At 38.6% G+C, this 21,817-nt stretch overlaps 1 protein-coding gene across 3 annotated transcripts in view; it reads left to right on the forward strand.

The window, feature by feature from the left end:
* Nucleotides 1-309: 309 nt before the first annotated feature.
* Nucleotides 310-21,817, forward strand: part of ZFR (zinc finger RNA binding protein) — an 85,600-nt gene continuing 64,092 nt past the window's right edge. For 2 of the 3 annotated variants that reach the window (XR_007145360.1, XM_047825347.1), the window contains exons 1-4: nucleotides 310-442; nucleotides 741-840; nucleotides 19,770-19,793; nucleotides 21,264-21,546. Coding sequence is in view for 2 of the 3 variants with exons in the window: in XM_047825347.1 (XP_047681303.1) it covers nucleotides 406-442; nucleotides 741-840; nucleotides 19,770-19,793; nucleotides 21,264-21,546 (444 nt within the window). In the remaining variant the exon portion in view is untranslated. The remainder of the gene's footprint in view (nucleotides 443-740; nucleotides 841-19,769; nucleotides 19,794-21,263; nucleotides 21,547-21,817) is intronic. The other variant, XM_047825441.1, reaches the window with a different exon arrangement.

A 21,817-nucleotide genomic window follows, 5' to 3' on the forward strand; every position in this document is an offset into this window, starting at 1 on the left:
ATACACGCAAAAGTGAGAGTGAAAAGTAAGAGAAGGCTAACAGGCGTCACTCCAATCTCTCCCTGATCCCCGCCCCCGCCCCCCCCCCCCCCCCCCCACGTTGGGGCGAGGCGCTGCTCGCACGCTCCTCTATCGCTCCTGTTGCGTTTCGCAGTCACCATCACTTTGGGGGAGACCAGGCCCGCCTTCGCCCGTCAGCTTCCCCCGCCCGCCTCGGCCAAGGCCCTGGCACGCGCCCGCCAGAGCCGCTAAGGCGACCGGGACTACACCTCCCAGGGTGCCGAGCGCGGGGGCGCCTGCGCAGTGCGGCGGGAGGCGGCGGTCTGTTCTCCGCTGAGGAGGAGCGGGGCAGAGGAGGGAGGCAGTGGGTGAGAGTTCAGAGTTCAGCAGCAGCAGCCCGAGCCCATGATTCCCATATGCCCTGTAGTTTCTTTCACCTATGGTGAGTATAATGTGCCCCGCCGAGGTCCCTGCCCGGCCCCTTCCCCGGCCCGGGGCCGCGGGGAGGCGCGGGGGTTGGGGCTGGCTCCAGGGAGGAGGCGGCGGCCGCCACCGGGGCGTGCGAGTGAGTGAGGGAGTGCGAGGCGGGAGGGGGAGGCGGCGCGGCCGCGGCCTTGGCCCCGGCCCGGCGAGGGCGGCTTCTCACAGAGCCTCTCTCTCTCCCTTTCCCTCCCTCGGCGTCTCTGCCCCTCTGCGCCTCTCCTCCCGCCATGGGACCCGACTCTCCGTGCCCGCCGCAGTGCCCAGCCGGCTGGGGGAAGATGCCAAAATGGCGACCGGCAACTACTTTGGATTCACCCACAGCGGGGCGGCGGCGGCGGCGGCTGCGGCCCAGTATAGGTAACGGCTCCCCGCCCTCTCCCTTCTTTCCCCCTGCTCGCTCTTCCGCCCACATCCCGCCGACACAACGCCCCCGCGCCGGCCCCCGCCCGGCGCCCCCGAGTCCCGGCCCGAGACGGGCCCGGCCCGGCGGCCTCTCCCGCCCCGCTCGGCCCGCGACGGGGAGGGGCCCCCTCGGTGGGGGCGGGAGCGAGAGACCGCCGAGGTGTTGGGACGTGGAGGGCCGCCGGGGCTTTCGGCGGCCCCGCAGCTAAAATGGCCTCCCGCGGCCTCGGAGCCCAGCCGCCACCCCCGCCTGGCCGGCTGAGGGAGGGAAGCGAGGCCGGGGCTCGGATCTCCCCCCCAGTCTCCGCCCCGCCTGTCCAGTGCCCACCTCTGAACCCCCTCCCACTTGGGGAATGGAGAGGGTGGGCGCAGGGGAGCGCCGAGTCGCACTGCCCACCCGCCTGTTCCGCGACGCCTCCCGTGCGCCAGTCTTCGCCCAGTGCCGAGGCCCCTTGAGCCCGATAACGTGTCGTTTTCTCGGGTACCTTCTCCTTCGGCTCCTCCTGTCCCTCCTCTCGAAACCTGCAAACAAACCGCGGGTGTCAACTACATTGGGTTCCTTTAGTTTTTCCTCTAGGGAGAGATGTAAACATACCAACCACCTGTGAATTTGTAGTTGGTAGACTGGTAAAGATGTGCGAAGTTTCTAGTACTGATAAATGAATCCATGGCCTTATTCTAGCTATTGAGTTTAGGCCGGGGGGTGGGAGGTGGTAATAATTCCCCTTGGCGGGTCTTTTTCCTCGAGTATGGGGGCGGGTTGGGGGGGGGGGAGTTCGAGTGAGATTGTACTGACATTGTGATGCATCCAATGAAATCTGTACCTTAAGGGAAGCTCTAATTTCTGAAGTGTCAGTAGTTCATTATACATCTTATCAAAAGAGAAAAACGCGCTAGATTTTTTTTGTGTGGTCGTTGTTGCTTTTGAGTCAGTCTGAGACATTGTGTTCAGATTCAGGCCATAAACCTACAGGGCTCCTAAGCGACCAGCTTTTTATAGAAAGAGATATATTAGATATGTGTGTTAACTATTTGGTTAAACCCAGGGAATTTTTTTGTCTCCTTAACTTCAGGTGTTAGGTTGTGTAATGCAAAGGGCATCACTGGGAATCAGAAGACCTGGCTTCCATGTCTTTTTTCCTCTTGATTTTATGTCGTTGGGGGCATCACTTGTTTGGGCTTTCATTTTCCTCATCTGTAAAATGAGATATTCGGCTGTCTTCTTGAGTAAAAGCTTGTAATTCTGAAAAGGTTGCTATATTTCATGGAATTCTAAGATACCGCTTATGTATGCTTTATTTTATATATCACCAAAGAAAGTTGTTGCCAATTGAAGTATACAGTGCTTAAGACCCCATTGGTTTTAAGAGATGTTAAAATGTGTAAATGTACATTTTATTTAAAAAATTGGTATTAAATTTTTATAATTGTTGAATTTCTTTTTTTTTTTTTTAATGTTTGTTTATGTTTGAGAGAGTATGCCGGAGGTGGGTAGGGGCAGAGGGAGATGGAGACAGAATCCAAAGCAGGCTGCAGGCTCTGAGCTGTCAGCGCAGAGCCGGAATCCCTGCACTTGAACTCACAAGCCCTGAGATAATGACTTGAACCAAAGTCGGACACTTAACCGACTGAGCCACTCAGGTGCCCCTGTTAATCCTTGAATTTCTTAAACGCATGTGGCAATTTTTACAAATCTGTTTTATTTTGAGACATTCCAGAAAATATTGGGGGCAAGATCTTGGGGCTTTTCAAACACTAACAAATTCTTTGCTACTAACAAAGCATCAGTTACTTTGATAAAAATCTTTTAGAGCTAATAATTTTCATGGAGAGAGGGGAAAAAAACCATTTTCTTTTCCTGGAAAACAAGCTAGCTAATCAGCATCTGTGCCATAAATCCTGTGCTACCAAGTACTATGTGTTCTAGACAAAGCTGTATTTAACCATTAAAAATTTTACTTGTTTCACACAGTATTTTTGTTGTTACTATGGGCAGAGTGATAGATTTTGGGATTATTTGCTGAAAATAGAATGGGTTCTTTGGCAGTTTTGAAATAATTGTTTTCTAGTCCAGACCTACAGATAGAAATGGGGGAGGAGGGGTGCCTAAGTGGCTCAGTCTGTTAAGCATCCCACTTTGGCTCAAGTAATGATCTCACAGTTCATGGGTTCAAGCCCCGCATTGGTCTCTGCTGACAGCTCAGAGCCTGGAACCTGCTTCAGATTCTGGGTCTCCCCCTCTCTCTCTGCCCTTCCCCCACTCACACTCTGTCTCTGTCTCCCAAAAATAAATAAAATGTTTTAAAAAAAAATGGGAGAGGAAATGCTAACTTAAAGATGCTTAACCTTTTTTTTTTTTTTTAAGTTCATTTATATTTTTCGAGGTGGGGGAAAGGAGGGGCAGGGAGAGAGGAGAGAGAGAATCCCAAGCAGGCTCTGCACTGTCAGCCCAGAGTTCCGATGTAGGGCTCTATCCCACCATCTATGAGATCATGACTTGAGCCAAAAACAAGGGTTGGATGCCTAACCCTACTGAGCCACCCAGGCGCCCCACTTAATCATTTTTTTGATAAAATAGTTGTATGTATGTGTTTTATCCCAGTATAGAAAAGTAGTACAGAATTTCTGTACCTACTTTTTCTATTGGCTTTGAATCTCAAGTTTCAGTAAACTGTAACAACCATCCAAATTACTAAATTTTATCTATATGTCTAATAAGGAAATACTAGTCTTTTAACTATACTTATTTATGCATATGCCAGCAAAACTAATTGTTAATATGTTCTGTCCTTGTATATAGATATAGTACATGGCAAATTGTTTGCTTTTATGGAAAGAAATCAGGCCCAATAATGCTAATCCTGCAGCTCAAGGAAGATAAATAGCATTAATAATAAAAGCATATACAAAAAATGCAGTGATGATGCTTATTTTTCTTCCTGTCTAGAAATCACTATAATGTAACTTGTAGACATGGAAGACCAAGGGCTTACTTTGCAAGTTTTTGTTGTTAGTTTTTGTTTTTTATTTTAATTTAAAGGATGCAAACTTGGAAATTTTAAGCATTTACTTGTGGATAATGTGTTGAATCAAATACAAATAACTCATTGAATACAAGTAACAAAGTAACCTAAGTCTACATTTCATTCTAGTTCTTAGTTTTCTTGGTTATAGCTGTCTGTAAGGCTGTAAGTTCTTCTCACTGCTAACTTCTAAATAAACTAAGTTTTTTATTTGTATAATGCATATTAAATATTTTCATGATAAGCACTCAGTCCTTGTGCTACATGTTCCATCAGCTACTGTTTTTCTTTTTGTATTTTTTTAAGGCAAGTAAATAAACCTATGCCTATTATCCACTGTTGCAGATAAAATCTTTTCATTTTTTTGACCTTTGTTCCTCCTTAGAAATGAAGAAATCAAAATACTTTTAAGTATTAGTTTATGTGTTTATATGTATGTGTTTCTGGTAGTATTAATTTGTGGGGCACAGGATGAAGCAGATAAGAAGTATGGTGAGAAAATAGGATGGCTTCATGGCAGAAAGGGGGGGACTTGGGTAGGTAACCTACTTTAGTAGAGCTAACCTTTTTTGTTTGAGAAGAAAGACTTGCAGATAAATTTAATTTTGCAATCTTGGAAAAAGCATTTCAACAGTTATGAAGACTTAGTGTAGCAAAGAATGTGGGGAAAGATAGTTCTCAATAGAAAAAAAAGTTTTCTGATAGTTACATAGGCTCAAAATCAATTTTTTAATTCATTCATTGGCAGTGATAGAGAAGTTCTCATAGTTTTTACTTTTTGAAAGGAGTTGTGGCATATACAGATACATGTATATGTAATAAATGTGTAAAATAATATATATTATGTGTATTATATATATAATAAAATAGTAATATAATCCCATTATATTTTACTATTAATAGGACATAAACATTTCTTTGAGAGTTTTAAATAGCCAATTTCCCTTATTTATAATTTTGTTTTATTTTAATATTTATTTTTGAGAGAGAGAGAGAAAGAGCAAGCATGAACAGGGGAGGGGCAGAGAGAGGGAGACCTAGAATCTGAAGCAGACTTCAGGCTCTGAGCTGTCAGCACGGAGCCCTACAGGGGGCTGGAACTCACAAACCTGAGCCAAAATCAGAGCTTGACTGACTGAGCCACTTAGGCGCCCCTCCCTTTATTATTTAGACAAGCCTTGGACATACAAGTTCCTTGTCCTCTTTCTATCTAATCAAGCTATTTGTTACCTGGATAACCTAAATCTTTAGCTTTTGCTTAAACTAATTTTCTTTGTCCTATATATAATTCATAATGTATCATTGAATAATTTAAAGTTAGCTATTTGAAAAAATCATTTGGTAACTTTCTTTTTTACCCTTTTTATATCTAATATTTATTGAATTTAAAGGCTTTTGGGTAGAGATTTTATAAAAATATAAAATAATTACCCCCATATTCTTAGAATCTTAGCAAATGCTGTGTAAGGATAAATGTTTAAGTGGATTTTGACTATCATCTGGACATTGGTTTAAATTCAGCATCTGCTAATTCAAAAGAAGGCATCTCATCAGTAATTCTTAAGATCTGTTTAGTATGTCCCTAAAGGTTAAGTATCTCCTCACATCACTAAGATAACTTGGGTAGGTTGATAGCTGGTGAAGTTTTTTTTTCTTTCCTTTTTAGTTTATTTTGAATATAGTGTTAAGAATACTCTCTTGAGGAAAGAATGAGGGTAACATTAGTAGGGTAAAAAAGGAGTAATCCCTAACTGAGAAGGTGAAAAACCAGGTGAACAGGTTTTTGAAACCAGTCACGGTGATGGAAATTTACTGGCTCTATAAAAAAAATTCTGCAACTGCTAATTATATCAGCTCTTTCATTGTTGAATCAGAGATGTTAGGATTCATAATGCTTGAATGAGTTTGAAATAATGAAAATTTTCTTTCCAAAAGGATTACTACTGTTACATTGATGATATTTCTTGCCTATGTTATTAGTAGCCTTAAGGGTAGTGTGAGCCAAAATATTCCTGTAGAGAATGTTTAAGGTGTATGCTTGACTGTGCTTTTGTAAACTGCTTTACAGTATACTCTAATGGGAAGAGCATGAATTTGGAGCTTGTGAGACTTCAGATTTGAATCTCAGCTCTATCCCATCAGTCATTTGGCCAAATCACTTCATCTTTCTGAGACTGTTCCCTCACCTGAGTTACCTTGAGGTGAAGATTAAATATAAAAACTTCCTACCCTGGTCCTGATTTTCAGTAGGCATTTTAACCAATGTTAGTTTTCTATGAAGTATAGATATTTGAATAATACTATAAGGGTTTTAAAGGAATTCATTAGTTGATGTCTTTCATATATTTAATGTATAGAGTTTCATAATCTCAAGGTAAAATGTTTTAAAAGTAGGTAATTGAGTATCAATTGATGGGCCTCAATTTGTGTCATTTTGTTTTTTTTATTTTACTTATTTTTAAATGTTTAAGAGCGAGGACACTTGAGGGGAGGGGAGGGACAGAGAGAGAGAGAGAGAGAGCGCGCGCGCGCGCGCGCGCGCGCGCGCAAGGGAGAGAATCCCAGGCAAGTTCTGTGCTGTCAGTGGGAGTCTCTCCAAATGTGAGATCACTACCTGAGCCAAAATCAAGAGTCAGATGCTCAACCTACTGAACCACCCAGGTGCTTCCCACTCCCCCTGCCACCGTGTCATTTTAATGGGGAAGGAAGGAGATTTTTTTTAAGTTTATTTATTTTGAGAGAGAATGAGCAGGGGAGGGGCAGAGAGAGAGAGAAAGATCCCAAGCAAGCTCCATGCTAAGCCTGACCAAGGGCACAATTTCATGACCAACCTTGAGATCATGACCTGAGCAGAAATCAAGAATCAGACACTTAACCAAGCCACCCAGGCACCCCGGAAATTTTTTATTTGCAAGCAACATGATTATTTTATTTGCAGCCAACAGACAAAAATAAGAGAAATAGTAAGTACTTAGCAAATTTTCTGAATCTATAATCAGGCAGGAATTGGTAACATTCCTGTTTCAGCAATATTGTGTTAGATTATTAAATTTCAAAATAAATCTTTTTTTATATAGCCACAAAACCTATTAAGTAGAAATAGAACTAATGAGATCTACAAAACACTTAAGGAAAAAATACATTAGGATATAAAGGCCATAAAAGAATACATAAATAAATGAGGATGGACTGGGTCCGTGGAGTGAAAAAATGCCATCAAGTTATCAACTTTCTTCTATGTAATCTATATAACGCAATTCCAATAAAAATCAACAGTCCTGGGGGACAGGGGTTAACTTGATAAAGAGATTCTAATGTTGGTAATGAAAATAGTGTTTGTCCAAAAGTAGTCATAACAGTCTTGTAAGATATGACAAGGAAGGTCTTGTATTATCACATACCCAAACTTTATTAAACAGGAGAATGTCATATTAATCAGTTACAGGGATAGACAAATAGATAACTGGAATAAAATAGAGATCCCAGAGATAGAATTATGCTTATGAGCAGTTGGATTATTAATGTATAGCTGTTTAAATAGACATATTCGTTAAATCAGCCAAATTAGTTTTCAGAAGTACACCATCATGTTAATCAGAAGACAGGCCTTGGGTTTATAAGTGTAGTAATTGACAAAGTATGTTAGAATTACTTAGTTAAATAATTGAAGGTGTGCAGTGCACCCACTATGCTTGGCCATAAATTGCCCTTGGCACTCCTTCCTCAGAATTAGGGTCACTGTTCAGAGTATAGTATTCCTTAGTGCTGTGTGAAAGCTATGTGCAGTGCAGCTCTTTAATTCAGGCTTGTAGAGGACATACTAATAAAATAAAGATTACATTGGGCTTTAAAAGATATTTCCTATATAATATGTATATTAAAATACATTTTTAGGGAGTAACACGTAATATTTAATGAATATCTACAATATATATGTGCAGTCTCTGTACTCAAGTAGTTTATGCTTTTGTGGGATGTCCTGTGGGAGGACAAATATACCTGCAAATAACCATGCCATGATCATGATCATACTTGAGTTTAAATGAAATACTAAAATGGGGAATTGGAGGATTCTCACTGTGGAGTTTGAGATGCACTTCCATGGTCTTTCATTCTGAAAATTGAGGGAAGATCATTTTAGACAAAGGAAATGTGTTGAGCCAGGAAGGCAATGTATGATGCTTGATATGACTAAGAGTGGAATGACTTTGAAGTCAGACTACCTGAGGTGAATCCTGGTTCCCTGTACTGCTTGCTGTGTGACCATGGGCAGTCTCTTGATATTTAAGCTTCATCTTTAAACTGGAGAAAATATTGTTCTTTCTTCATAGGATTGAGATTTTTAGAAAGTTCTATGTTGAAGTACAACATAGAGAAAAACTGCACAGTATAGCTTGATGAACTGTCATATACTAAACTTTACCTGTATAAACAGCATCCAAATTAAAAACAAAAACATTATCAGCATCCTGGGAGGCTTCTACATTCTCCATTGTGTTGTTTTGATAATTCAGTGACGTAGTATTTGCAAAATTCTGGGTACAGTCCCTGGCATATATTACATCCCCATCAGCGTTAGCTATTATATTCAGTAGACATTTGGAATGGAGCTTAAGAAAGGGATAAGGGTTGGTAGTGTAAATCTGGATATCATTCATATGGTAGTGATGCCCCGTTTAGTTGTTGAGCATGGATGAAACCAGAGAAAGTACTATGGCTGGCATACGTCATTTAGTAAAAAATTTTGAACGAATGAGAGAAAAATAGAAAAAATAAAGCCATGGTTACAAATTGGGAAACATCTGTGTTTAAGGTAAGGCCAGAGAAAGAAATAAGTAGGGCATGCACAGAGTTCCTGGAGGGGGGAAGGCCTTCTCCCAGCTTCTCAGCCTCACTGCAGGGTGGATGGGGTAACTTCACTCCCTGTGTCCTGAGTCCTTGCTAGAAACCTGCATTTCTGTCCACACACCTTAGACCTTGGTCCTGGGGGCTCAAAAACAAAAACAAACTGAAAAAGGTTTATGGTCTAATTTAGTATTCAAATAAGTTCTTGAGGGCCCTAGAGATCAAAGGGGCTTAAAGTATTGGGAAGATCAATTAAGTGAAAATAAAAATTTTAATATATTTTTTATTTTTGGGAAAATATATGCTGTATAAAATGCATTAACATTGATATGGTAATCAGTTTTAAATGGGAAAGAATGTTCTTAAAAAGATTTGAAGAAATCTAATACTTTTTTGATAGGAAACAACACAAAAACCTTTTAAACGATAATCATCTAGATGAGGGCAAAGTGCTGTTATTTATAAAGATGGCTTTATAGCTTCTCTCACTCTCCCAGTCCTACACATCCCAAGCCATTTTTTTTTTTTATTGTAAACAGAATACTCATCATAAAATGTAAATTCAGTCACACCACTTTTCTGCTTAAAATCTTCACTGGCTGTCTATTACTTTGAGAATATCTGGTTATCCTAGCTTTATTAAGGACTTCCGTATCTTATTGTACACATTTATAATTCCTTATCTACATTTATGAAATCAAAAAACTACTGAAAATACTCCTGGTAAGTTTGTAAAACACTTGACAATAAAAAATTGATCTGAAATATCAGGAGCCTATTTTTAGTTTGTGTGTTTTTTGTTTTTAATGTTTGTTTATGTTTGAGAGAGAGCGAGCAGGGAAGGGGCAGAGAAAGGGAGACAGAGAATCCCAAGCAGGCTTCACACTGTCAGCGCAGAGCCCCACATGGGGCTTGAACCCACGGACTGTGAGGAGATGACCTGAGCTGAAATCAGAGGAGTCAGTCACTTAACTGACTGAGCCACCAAGGCACCCTAGTTTTGTTTTGTTTTTCATTTTACTTACTGTGAATATTCATATCTTTAACTGAAGAAATGTGAATGTGTTTGTGAAATAATGAAGAATGTATTTTTTCTTGAGTTTGGAAAGTTACAAGGCACTTTGGTTTAATTACCTTATAGTATCCATCAGCTTTTATTGTACCTAATAGTTGGTGAATTTCTTTTTTGAGCAGTTCTATTTATAAACAGTTAAAAGGATTGACATTTCATGACTTGTTCCTTTTTAGAGGTCTTCAAAGAAAATCTGCTTAATTTTTAAAAGTGGAGTAAAATTCATTTTTATCTTGCAATTACTGTATGGATCCATTGGGTCCTTTTTATAAGTCTTAAGATTTACCATATGGGATTTTAGTGATTTTACTTTTCTATGTCTTGAAACATTTTGCTGTTTCATCATCCTAGGAATTATTTCCTCTTGTCACTTATTTCCAACTACACTAAGAAAGATTAATACTATAGAAAAATGGAGGAATGTTGGAATAACCTAGAAGGGTAGTACAATAGTGAAATAACTGGAGGACATTGATTGCATTGTCCTCATCTTTGCATCTTTGAAGAAATATGAAAGAAAGAGACACTACCATTATAGCTGGCTTTTAGTTTTGTCCTTCAGCACAGTTGAGGATTCCAAGCTGTTGATACTTTGTCCATATTGGCAAAGAAAAGAAAATTAACAGGAAAATATTTGACAATTATTAGATAAATAGCATGAATGCCAAAAAACAGGATCACTGTAGACTAAAGATAGTGACATTGATTGTAAAAGCAAAATCTCAGACTAAGAATCTTTAGATACAATATCCTAGATGACATTTTTTTTTAAGTCAGGAATCAGTGAGTGAAAAATCAAGTTTTTCTAAGGATTAAAAGGTAAGTATGGTAAGGGCACCTGCATGGCTCAGTCTGTTAAGTATATGACTCTTGATTTCCGCTCAGGTCATGATCTCATGGTTGGTGAGTTTGAGCCCCTCATTGGCCTCTGCACCGAGAGTGAAGAGCCTGCTTGTGTGTGTGTGTGTGTGTCTCTCTCTCTCTCTTTCTCTTTCTCTCTCTGTCTGTCTGTCTCTGCCCCTCCCCTGCTCTCTCTCCTCTCCTGTCTCTCTCTCTCAAAAAAAAGTAAATATGGTATTCTCATCTAATCAGTCAGTAGGAAGGACTTCTTACATAATATTCTGTGACAAGATCTTCAACATCTCAATTTGCTAGAAGTGTATGTGGCAGAATTCTTTCATCTTTTTGTAATGTTTATGCATCACAATTTACTGGATAGGATTCATCAGTGGACAGATACTGAAGGTACGTATGTATTCAAAGATAATCGGAAGGAAGTTGATGGTGTAGAAAGGAAAAGATTGATTAGATTGATCATTCCAGACTTAAAATTGAAAACGTTTGTATGGAGCAAAGAAGATGACTGTCTCTCAAAAAAAAAAAAAAAAAAAAAAAATGGAGCCATCAAATGTTCTAAAAAACTTTTTAAGCATTGTATTTTGACAGTTCAGGTGCAGGAAGAAGAGCCAGAAGTAATAAATTAGAACTCATTGGAGATACATTTGAAATCTGGATTCCACATTTACGAGATAGAAATGTTGTGGTTTGTGCATAAAAGTTGATGAGCAGTTAGGCTAAGGGAACGTGGTTTGTTTTAAAACCAAGAACATACGGAATAAAAATTTGGGTTTCTAATAGGTTTTTATTATCCCTTAATCTTCTGTAAATAATTTGTTAAATGACTTCAAAAATATAAAAAGTGCCAGGGGCACCTGGGTGGCTCAGTCAGTTAAGTGTCCAGTTCTTGGTTTCAGCTCAGGTTATGATCTCACAGTTTGTGAGTTCGAGCCCCATGTTGGGCTCGGTGCTGACAGCTTAGAGCCTGGAGCCTGCTTCAAATTCTGTCTCCCTCTCTGCTCCTCCCCTGCTCATGCTGTCTCTCTCTCCTTCAAAAATAAATTAAAACGTTAGAAAAAAAAGAGAAAAAATCTCTCAGTGCTTTGGTAGATACATAAAATGCCATAATTTGACCTGGAAAATTTAGAGAAGTCCAACAATGTTGAGCATTAAATTTGGACTCATGAAAAGATCGAATTGTGTTTTGAATGCCATGAAAAAGAAAAAAACATTTTATCTATCAATCAATTTGACATTTTATCCAAAATTAAAAATAATGCACACACACAGAGTATGTTTTCCAGAGGAGAAAAAAAAAAACACCTTTAATAATGTAAGTGACAGAAGCAGTCTACATTTTCTTGATTGAGACTTTTTCTCATTCCTTTTACAACATTAGGTATTAAACATTGTTTCTGTTTTACAGTGGTTGCTCTAGAAATTTAATATGGATATTTCACACTGTCCAAAGTTAATCATTATCTTTACTCTCCTAAACAATATAAGGACTTAAAATGCTTTATTTTTTTTTCTTTCTTGCCTTTTTTTTTTAAAAACTTTCTATAATTTATTTTTTATAACTTACATCCAAGTTAGCACATGGTGCAACAATGATTTCAGGAGTAGATTCCTTAAGCCCCTTACCCATTTAGTCCATCCCCCTCCAGCAACCTTCTGTTCTCCATATTTAAGAGTCTCTTCTGTTTTGTGCCCCTCCCTGTTTTTGTTATTTTTGCTTCCCTATAAAATGCTTTAATCTTAATCCTCTCCTGATTTTGTGCCATTATTATACAATATTTTAGATTTTTTTTAACCCCACAACTAGTCATTGTTGAACAAAATTATATAGTCAGTGATTTTTTTTTTAAGTTATTTATTTATTTTGAGAGAGAGCACGCACAAACCGGGGAGGGGCAGAGGGGGGTGGAGGGCTTGAACCCATGATCCATGAGATCATGACCTTGAGCCAAAATCAAGAGTCAGAGGCTCAACCAACTGAGCCACCCAGGTGCCCCATATTAGTGATTATTTAAACTTACTTTCATATTTACCATTTAAAAAAATTTTTTTTAATGTTTATTTTTGAGAGAGAGAGAAAGGGAGTGCGAGTAGGGGGAGGGGCAGAGAGAGAGGGAGACACAGAATACGAAGCAGGCTCCAGGCTCTGAACTTTCAACACAGAGCCCGATGAGGGGCTCGAACTCACAGAGAGATCATGACCTGAGCCAAAGTCGCAGCTTAACTAACTGAACAACCCAGGCACCTTTATCACTTTTTTTTTTTTTTAAGTTTATATATTTTGAGAGAGAGAGAGAGAGAGGAGAACACGAGCAGGGAGGGGTAGAGAGAGAGAATCCCAACCAGGCTCGGCACTGTCAGTATGGAGCCCAATGTGGGGTTTGAACTGAAGAATCATGAGATCATGACCTGAGCTGAAACCACAAGTTGGTTGCTTAACTGACTGAGCCACCCAGGCACCCTATATTTACCACTTTTTAAACATAAGTTTATTCATTCTGAGATCATTTTCATTTTTCCTAAAGGAAATCTTTAAAAATGTCCTTAAATATGGGTCTACTGGTAACATTTTGTGTGTGTGTGTTGTGTGTGTTTTTAATCTCATGTTTCTCATTATTGAGAAGTCATCACTTAGGCTCTGTAGGCAAATTGTTTTCCCTCAGTGCTTCTCTTTGTTGGGGCTCTTGAATCTCAGGATTGTTATTTTTTTATTAATTTTAGGAAATCTCAAACATTCATTTTAGGTGTGTTTCCTTTTTCTCCATTTGCAACTCTACTTAGATGTAATTTACCACTTTTTTTCTTTCCTCCTGATTTTTTAACCTCTAATATTTTTCACCTCATTGTCCATTCTAAGTAATTTTGGAGACAATTTTAAGTTTAATTTTTTTTTTTTTTGTCAGCCATGTCTAATCAGTTATGTAATGCCTTTCTAAATTCCTGATTATAATTTTTATATATAGTGTATTTTGTTTCTGGAAGTTTTGTTCTTTTAAAAATTCATCTGGTTGTGTTTGATCAATTTCTTGGTCCTTGGTCTTAGTTTTGATAGTCTCTTTTACTTTTTTTAGTGTACTTATTTTATATTTTGTATCTAATAATTCTAATGCTTCTAGTCTTTTCAAATTTTTTTTTTTATTCTGCAAACTCTTGCTCATAGTAACTTGTTTCCTTGTGGGTTTTGTTGTGTTTTTATTGAGAGCTCCTGTTTCTTGGAACATTGTAGCATTTAGAGAGGAAAATGTGTTTTGTGGCATCTGGAAGCACTATCAGCCCAGAGATACATTAAACGAACTTCTTAGCTGGGAGTGTTTCTAGTTAGAGAATGTGCATTCCAGAGCCCAAACTAGGGGAAGGCTGGCTTGTGATTAATTGTCAGGGGAGACTTCTTTCCCCTTTCCCCAGAGCCCAGGCTGAGCTAGTAAAGTTTCTTTTACAATTTTCCCTTAAAAGGGGAAATGGGGATCCCTGGGTGGCTTTGTTGGTTGGGTGTCCAACTCTTGATTTCTGCTGAGGTTGTGATCTCATGGTTTGTAGGAACCAGCCCCAAGAGCCCTGACGTGTGGCCTCTGTGGTGACAGGGCAGGGCCTGCTTGTTGGGATTCTCTCTCTCCTTCTCTCTGTCCCTCCACCCACGTATGCCTCAAAATAAATAAACATTTTTTAAAAATCTTTAAAAGAAGTGGGGGGAATGGATTTTTTCCTAATTCACCTTCTGTGCTGGTTCTCGTGGGAGTCCCAGAGTTCTAGGCCATTGCTTCCCAATGCCTTTCATGTCTGCTAACACAGAAAATGATGTTTGTTGAGCAGCACAGTAGGCAAAGTGGGAGATTTGGAGCCCTGGATAGGGTTATTGCAGCTGTAGGCAGCAGATATAGGGCTCTGACCATGTGCACTGCTTATTTTCCTGGAGAACTGTTTCCCTGTTACAGAATAGAAGGAAATGTTTTTGTTTAAAGATATAATTTAAAGAGTGGGGAAACGAATGATGAATACCATTATAGACTCTAAGTTAATGCTCTATGATAAAATGGTGGTTCTTGAAGCTTACAGTTTTGGGACCCCTCAAGCAGTTACAATTATTGAAGACCCCAAAGAGCTTTTGTTTATGTGGGTTATATTTACTGTCTTAGAATTAAAAAAAATATTTATTGGGACACCTGGGTGGCTCAGTCGGTTAAGCATCCGACTCTTGGTTTTGGCTCAGGTCATGATCCCACAGTTTGAGAGTTCTAGTCCTGCATCAGGCTTTGTGCTGACAGAGTGGAACCTACTTGGGGTTCTGTTGTCCCTCTCTCTCTGCCCCTCCCTTGCTTGCTCTGTCTCTCAAAATAAGTAAAAACTTAAAATTATTAAGTCATTTTAAAATAAGAATAAAATTACCACATGTTAACCCCAAATTTCTTTATGAAAAATAACTAGATTACTATCCCCCCAAAATAGTGAGATAAGAGGCCTTACCTCACACTTTTACAGAGATTTTTATTAAATTGTTTAGATTAAATTATATGAAAGCAATAAATTATTTGGATTAAATTATATGAAAGCAATCTGTAACTGAAAAAGGGATAACCTCCTGGATCCTAGTAGTCCTTGGATCACATTTTGAAAATCACTCGTATAAAGATTAAAAAGTATAGAGAGTAGCATGGCAGGCTCAATCTGAAGAGCGTACGACTTTTGATTTCAGGGTTGTGAGTTTGAGTCCCATGTGGGGTGTAGAGATTACTTAAATAAATAAACTTAAAAAAAAAAAAGAGGTATAGAAATGTTTTCCCTGTTACCAGATGCCACTTATATGGACAAGTCATTGGTACACATAGTTGTTTTAATGTCAGTAGTGTCTATAACTTTAGTATAATAGCCAACTCATACTAATGGAACTTGCAAATGCTAAAAATGGGCTCAGGGTTGGGTATAGGTTAGTCCAGAAATGTAGAAATTAGGAGTATCTTAAATTTGTGGTGGGTGGTTCGTCGGTTATTCAAGTTGCCAGTTTGAGAATTCTATTCCAATACTTTCATGCTCCCCCCTAGAGTAATAATACTGTAATCAAAAATAAAATAGGGGGCGCCTGGGTGGCTCAGTCGGTTAAGCATCCGACTTCGGCTCAGGTCATGATCTCACGGTCCGTGAGTTCGAGCCCCGTGTCGGGCTCTGTGCTGACAGCTCAGAGCCTGGAGCCTGTTTCAGATTCTGTCTCTCCTTCTCTCTGACCCTTCCCCGTTCATGCTCTGTCTCTCTCGGTCTCAAAGGTGAATAAACGTTAAAAAAAAATTAAAAAAAAAATAGTATAGAAGGGCTTTTAATGAAAAAATTCCCTTATTTTCCTTCTCCCTTCTTCCCAGTTCCACTTTGTAGAGACCCTTACTTTTAGTGCATTCTGGTTTTATTTCTAACCTGCATATCATGAAATCATATGCTTCTCTGTATCTTAATTTATCAACTTTTTTATGCATTATATTTTGACTTCCTACAGTCAGGAGTTAGTACATACTCTCTCATGCTTCTCATTTCTCCTTCCAAATTCATTGATATGCCTATTTCTCTTACTTCAACACTCCATTTCCATCAAAGGTAGTCAGTTTCTCAGTACTCTCTATTTTAGGAAAAGAATCTTGGAACTCTGGTGCTTTACTTTCCCTCTTTCCCCACCCCATCCCCCAACTTAGCTGTGGTTGTACTTGTGATTAACATTTATGTTATATTCTGTAATCGTAGTTTGTCTTCTGTAATTTAGGTTGATTCTGAAACTTTAATGCAAAAACTTTTATTCTTTTATGATTGTAAATAGTAGTACTTAACTGTGGAGCCAAGTGGTGGTGGTGTACGATTATCATTTCTAATATGTTTGTTCCATTTTTACAACCCTGTGCCACTTAATAGAACAATCTTCCTAGGTTCAAGTTCAAATGGATGTTTGTTTTTTACATCCTACTGATTGCTTAACTGTGGTGTCTTTTACCAGGATCATGCCTTTCTTGAGCAATTTCATATTTGCTGAAGCCTTTCATTACCACCCCCCCCCCCCCATCTTTTTGGTGCCTTAATTGTATCTTAAGATTTTTCCAGGATCCTGGTATACTGTCCCTTGTCCAATCCTGTTTTCCTGGACATTTCTCTCCTGGAGGCCTCTATACTGTTTTTACTTACAGTCTAAGCTCATTGCCTGTGTCGGTCTGCTGCACAGCTGCTGACCTGGCCTCTCCTCTCTCCTGGATTTGGATCCAGTATTTATAGGATCTCATTTTTTTTTTCTTGGTTTATTTTTTATTGAAGTACACCCTCATGTTAGTTACTTCAGAGAGGGGGGTGGTGTATAGGTAGTAAACTCTTTCAGTTCTCGAATGTCAAAAAAAACAATTCTGTCTTGATGGTTTAGCTGGGTACAGAACTCTGTATTAATAATCATCTTTCCTTGACTTTTTAAGACAGTCTGCTGTCTTCTAGCCACTAGTGTTATCAGTAAAAGTCTGATTTTCATTTATTTGTATACAGCTGACTTATTTTTTTTTTCTTTCTGGAGACTTGAAAGATTTTTTTTTTTTTAAACCTTGAAGTGTTGTAAAATGCTATATGTCTCTAGATGTAGTTCTTTCATTCAATTTTGCACTCTGTAGTCCCTTTAAATTTGAAAATATATGCTTCCCTTCCAGAATGGGAAATACTATTTCTTAATTTCTTTCATTTGGTTTTTTCTTTTCTTTTCAGAATTCTTTCCAATTGGATATTGGACTTCCTAGATTATCTTCTCTTTTCTAGTTTTCATATTCTGATCTTGTCTGTATCCCTCAACTTTATCTTCTACCAGAGTGTAAAGTTTTTATTTTATGGATAAATCAGAGTTTTTTAAATTCTTGTTTGTTGCCTTAAGATATTCATTTTCTTTGGATCAATCCTGTTTCTTTTACAGTTTATAGTAGGCTTTCTTCCAACTGTCTGGTGATTTTGGTCAGCTATCTGTTGTGGTAAGGTCTCTGGTTGGTTTCACTTTCTGGTAAGGAAGGGGAGAAAGCTGGCCATTAACCTCCAGTTTAAGTCCAAGAATATAAAGAGTGTCATTACTCTTTAATATTAATAATTCCCTAAATATTTTATTTTTCAACCCCCAAGAGAAATACCTTTCCATTTTATGTCTGATTCTTCAAGTATTTCATAACCTTGCTTACACATATTTTTATATGTTTGTTTTGTGGTTAATTATTTAGTTTGTCCTGGTTTAAAACTGACTGAAGTTTATTAGACTTAATTTATTCACAAAGGATATTATCTAAATGGAAGCTTCTTCTGAATGAAAATGAAAGTCTTCTCATTTCACAAATAAATTTTTATTACAAGACTTGGGTTCTTAATTACTTGTCCAATTTTATTTTAAAAAATTAATGACCATTAAGCCTTAAATTTTATGTAGGGATATAATTTAAGACCTTTTATTCTAACACTCCAAAGTAGGCACAATCCTTGGTTTAAAATATTTCGACCTGGGGCGCCTGGGTGGCGCAGTAGGTTAGGCGTCTGACTTCAGCCAGGTCACGATCTCACAGTCCGGGAGTTCGAGCCCCGCGTCGGGCTCTGGGCTGATGGCTCGGAGCCTGGAGCCTGTTTCCGATTCTGTGTCTCCCTCTCTCTCTGCCCCTCCCCTGTTCATGCTCTGTCTCTCTCTGTCCCAAAAATAAATAAACGTTGAAAAAATAAATAAATAAAAATAAAATATTTCGACCTAAGACTAATTTTGCTTAAACTAATTTGAACTTGAATTTTTAAAAATTTACTTATTTAGACTTAGCCAGTAGATATTTAATTGAATTGGTATGGTCCAGGCTGGTCATATACATCACATTAAAGGCAGTTTTTCTTTTCTTTTTTTTTTTTTTTTTTAATTTTTTTTTTCAATGTTTATTTATTTTTGGGACAGAGAGAGACAGAGCATGAACGGGGGAGGGGCAGAGAGAGAGGGAGACACAGAGTCAGAAACAGGCTCCAGGCTCTGAGCCATCAGCCCAGAGCCTGACGCGGGGCTCGAACTCACAGACCGCAAGATCGTGACCTGGCTGAAGTCGGACGCTTAACCGACTGCGCCACCCAGGCGCCCCAGTTTTTCTAAGGATATTTCAAGTTGAAAAAGAATTTCCCAGATGGGTTTAAGATAACCAGAGAATCTTTATTTTGAACAGCAGACAGTTGCCCTAGCCCTTAAACCCCTGGGAATTGGGACTAGATCATCGTTCATCATGATGCTTTTGGTAGAGGATATAGTTTCAGCCCAGATGATTGGTAGGTATCTGGCTAAGAGCAGTTGGGTTAGGCAGCCCTAGGCATGTACTTTATGATAATTGCTAAAGGTATTGACATACTTTTTATATGGTTACTGGGAAGGGTGATTATAAGATTTATTGTTCAAGCCAAGACACATGGGTGTGAGAGAGTACTGTTAATAATTATGAGGGGACAGTGGGCTTAAACCAGAGCATATTGTCCTCCCTTTCTCAGTCACAGGGTCTTTTAAGGATCAGAGGCAGTGTAAGTCAAATTGACTTAACGTTCCTATTCTATTCCCACTCTCTTTTTTGTCCTGTAGGACAAGTTTTGGGGATCAAGAAGTGTGAACAAATATTTTGATAAATAGCGTGGGGTGAATGGAAACTGTATAGGAGTCCAAGACTATCTAAATTTTTATATAAACAAACCCCTTTTATGCAGTGTAGTCTGAATGTGTGAAATTTTATCAGTAAATGTTAAATATAAGTTTCACAGAACTGGTGTATTTATATTTTAAATATAATTCTTTTTCTCAGTTCTAGGAATTTTGAAGAAGTATAATATGTTATTGGCATTTTTTTCTTAAGGCTGTGGAATTATCCATAGAAAATGTCAATCCCAAACCAATTTTCCACTATTTAAATTTCCCTTTTCCTGTCTTTCAGTTGTCATATATGTAGAAATTATTAGCTATTTTTAATATCAAAATGTGGAAAACCTCTTCCAAATATAAATTATAAGAGTTTCTTTGGACTTTGTTCTAAGTTTTTGTTTTTTTTTCTTTTTCATATTGGGCTGAAATCTGCCACCCTTCCATCCATTGGTTCTAGTTCTGTTCTCTGGAGCAGCATGGAGTAAGTCTCTTCTATTAGAAGGCAGCTCTCATATCTTCCCCAGTCATCTCTTCTAGACTGAATGTTCCCAGGTCCTCTACTTTTTATGTGAAATAATACCCATACTTATAAGTTTCATATTGATTCCCTTTGAGTACATTATAATTATCAGTGTTTTCCCTAATATGGTTAAAATGTGATGGCCCCAAATTTTAATTGTATGCCATATTTGTATGGTATTGTGCACACCAGTGAAGAATATCCTGTACTATAACCCATGAATCAGACACTCTATTAGTGCAGCTTCAGCTTACGTCGGGTATTTTTTTTCTTAGCTATTCTTAACTTGTTGGCTCATATTAAAACTTACGGTCATCTAAAACCTGTCAGCTAAAATAACTGTTGGGGCTTTCCTTTTTTTAGAAGGCATTTCTGCCTTGATAATAAAACTTAAGTGTAATTCTAAGTGTATTAGAATAACAAATACACTTTCATGTGCTAACATCTGTAAGCCTTGGTTTTATATGACATAGACTCTCAATTTAAAAATTAAACATTTTTCTGAGAACTTTAGCTGGAAATTTATTTGATCTACAGTTTTGAAAAATGTTTTTGCCTCTTTATGTTTTAAATGGTTATGATTGAAAAGCATCTGACTTAGGTCTTCTTTTGCAACATGTGCTACATTTTTAAGAGAAAAATAAATGTATGTAATGAAATGCTGCCTGTAACTTGGGTAATTTACCTAAAATCATAGATAGTCCATTGTAGGTTTTGTGCCCTAGAGCAAGATTTCTCAACCTCAGCACTATTGACATTCTTTGGATAATTCTTTGTTGTGGGTAGTTGTCCTGTTTATTGTAGGATAAGTAACAGCATCAATGGTCTCTACCCACTAGATGCCAGTAGCACACATCAATCACCACCACCTCCTCTGCAATTTGACCATCAGAAATTATCTCCAGACATAGCCAAATGTTCCTGGAGGGCACAATCTCCTCCAGTTGATAAGTACTGCCCTAGGGTATCAGAAGTATTTCTTATGTCAAATAAGTAATAGTTTCTCCCTTAAATGTTTTCTGTAATTGGAGTTAGAACTCAATATTTTTAACATGATTTCTTTGTAGAATTTTTTTAACTATAGAACAAGAATAAAGAACTTTACAAACAAATATTTTTTAAAATTCCTAGTTTCATCAGTTTTTCTTTTCTTCCTAGTACTGCTTTTTATCCCAGTTTGTCATCCCTGCTTTGTGATATGGTCCATGATCTTAAGCGTAGTATGTGTGACTGTCCAATGTTTTAAAATTAAGGAATAAAAACTATACAACAGTAACAAATACGGTATTGACTAGGAGGTTTATTGAGTTCAAATACTTGGTGTTTTGTAGCCCGTGATTAAATTTCTTGAAAATGTGCTTTGTATTTTATTAAATGCTTAGATTTTACAACTAAATTGTATTATCTTTATTCTTCTACTCCACAATATAGCCAGCAGCCAGCTTCGGGTGTAGCCTACTCTCATCCAACTACAGTTGCTAGCTACACTGTCCATCAGGCTCCAGTAGCTGCTCACACAGTTACTGCTGCCTATGCACCAGCGGCCGCCACAGTTGCAGTTGCCAGGCCTGCTCCAGTAGCTGTTGCAGCTGCTGCAACAGCTGCTGCTTATGGAGGCTACCCCACTGCACATACAGCAACTGACTACGGTTATACCCAGAGACAACAAGAAGCACCACCACCACCACCCCCAGCTACTACACAGAACTACCAGGTAAGAAAACTACTGGTTCCAGTAGTCTTGACATACATGCTTCAATGGCCATAGTGTGTGATACAATGTCCAAGCCAGTGCTTTCAAACTTGGGTCTTCGGAAATCTACCTGTAATGATGAAGTGAGTGTGTGTTCATAGGTAATTTAGGGGCATCCTTGCAGTTAGTTTTATGTTAGTAATTCCCCTGAGTCCATTCAACTCCATTTTGTATCTGTGTCTGCTTTAATTAAAAATATTTTCCATTAATTACTGGTTAAATATTAACCAAG

Source organism: Prionailurus viverrinus, chromosome A1 (assembly GCF_022837055.1).
Source record: "Prionailurus viverrinus isolate Anna chromosome A1, UM_Priviv_1.0, whole genome shotgun sequence".
Taxonomy (NCBI): Eukaryota; Metazoa; Chordata; class Mammalia; order Carnivora; family Felidae; genus Prionailurus; species Prionailurus viverrinus.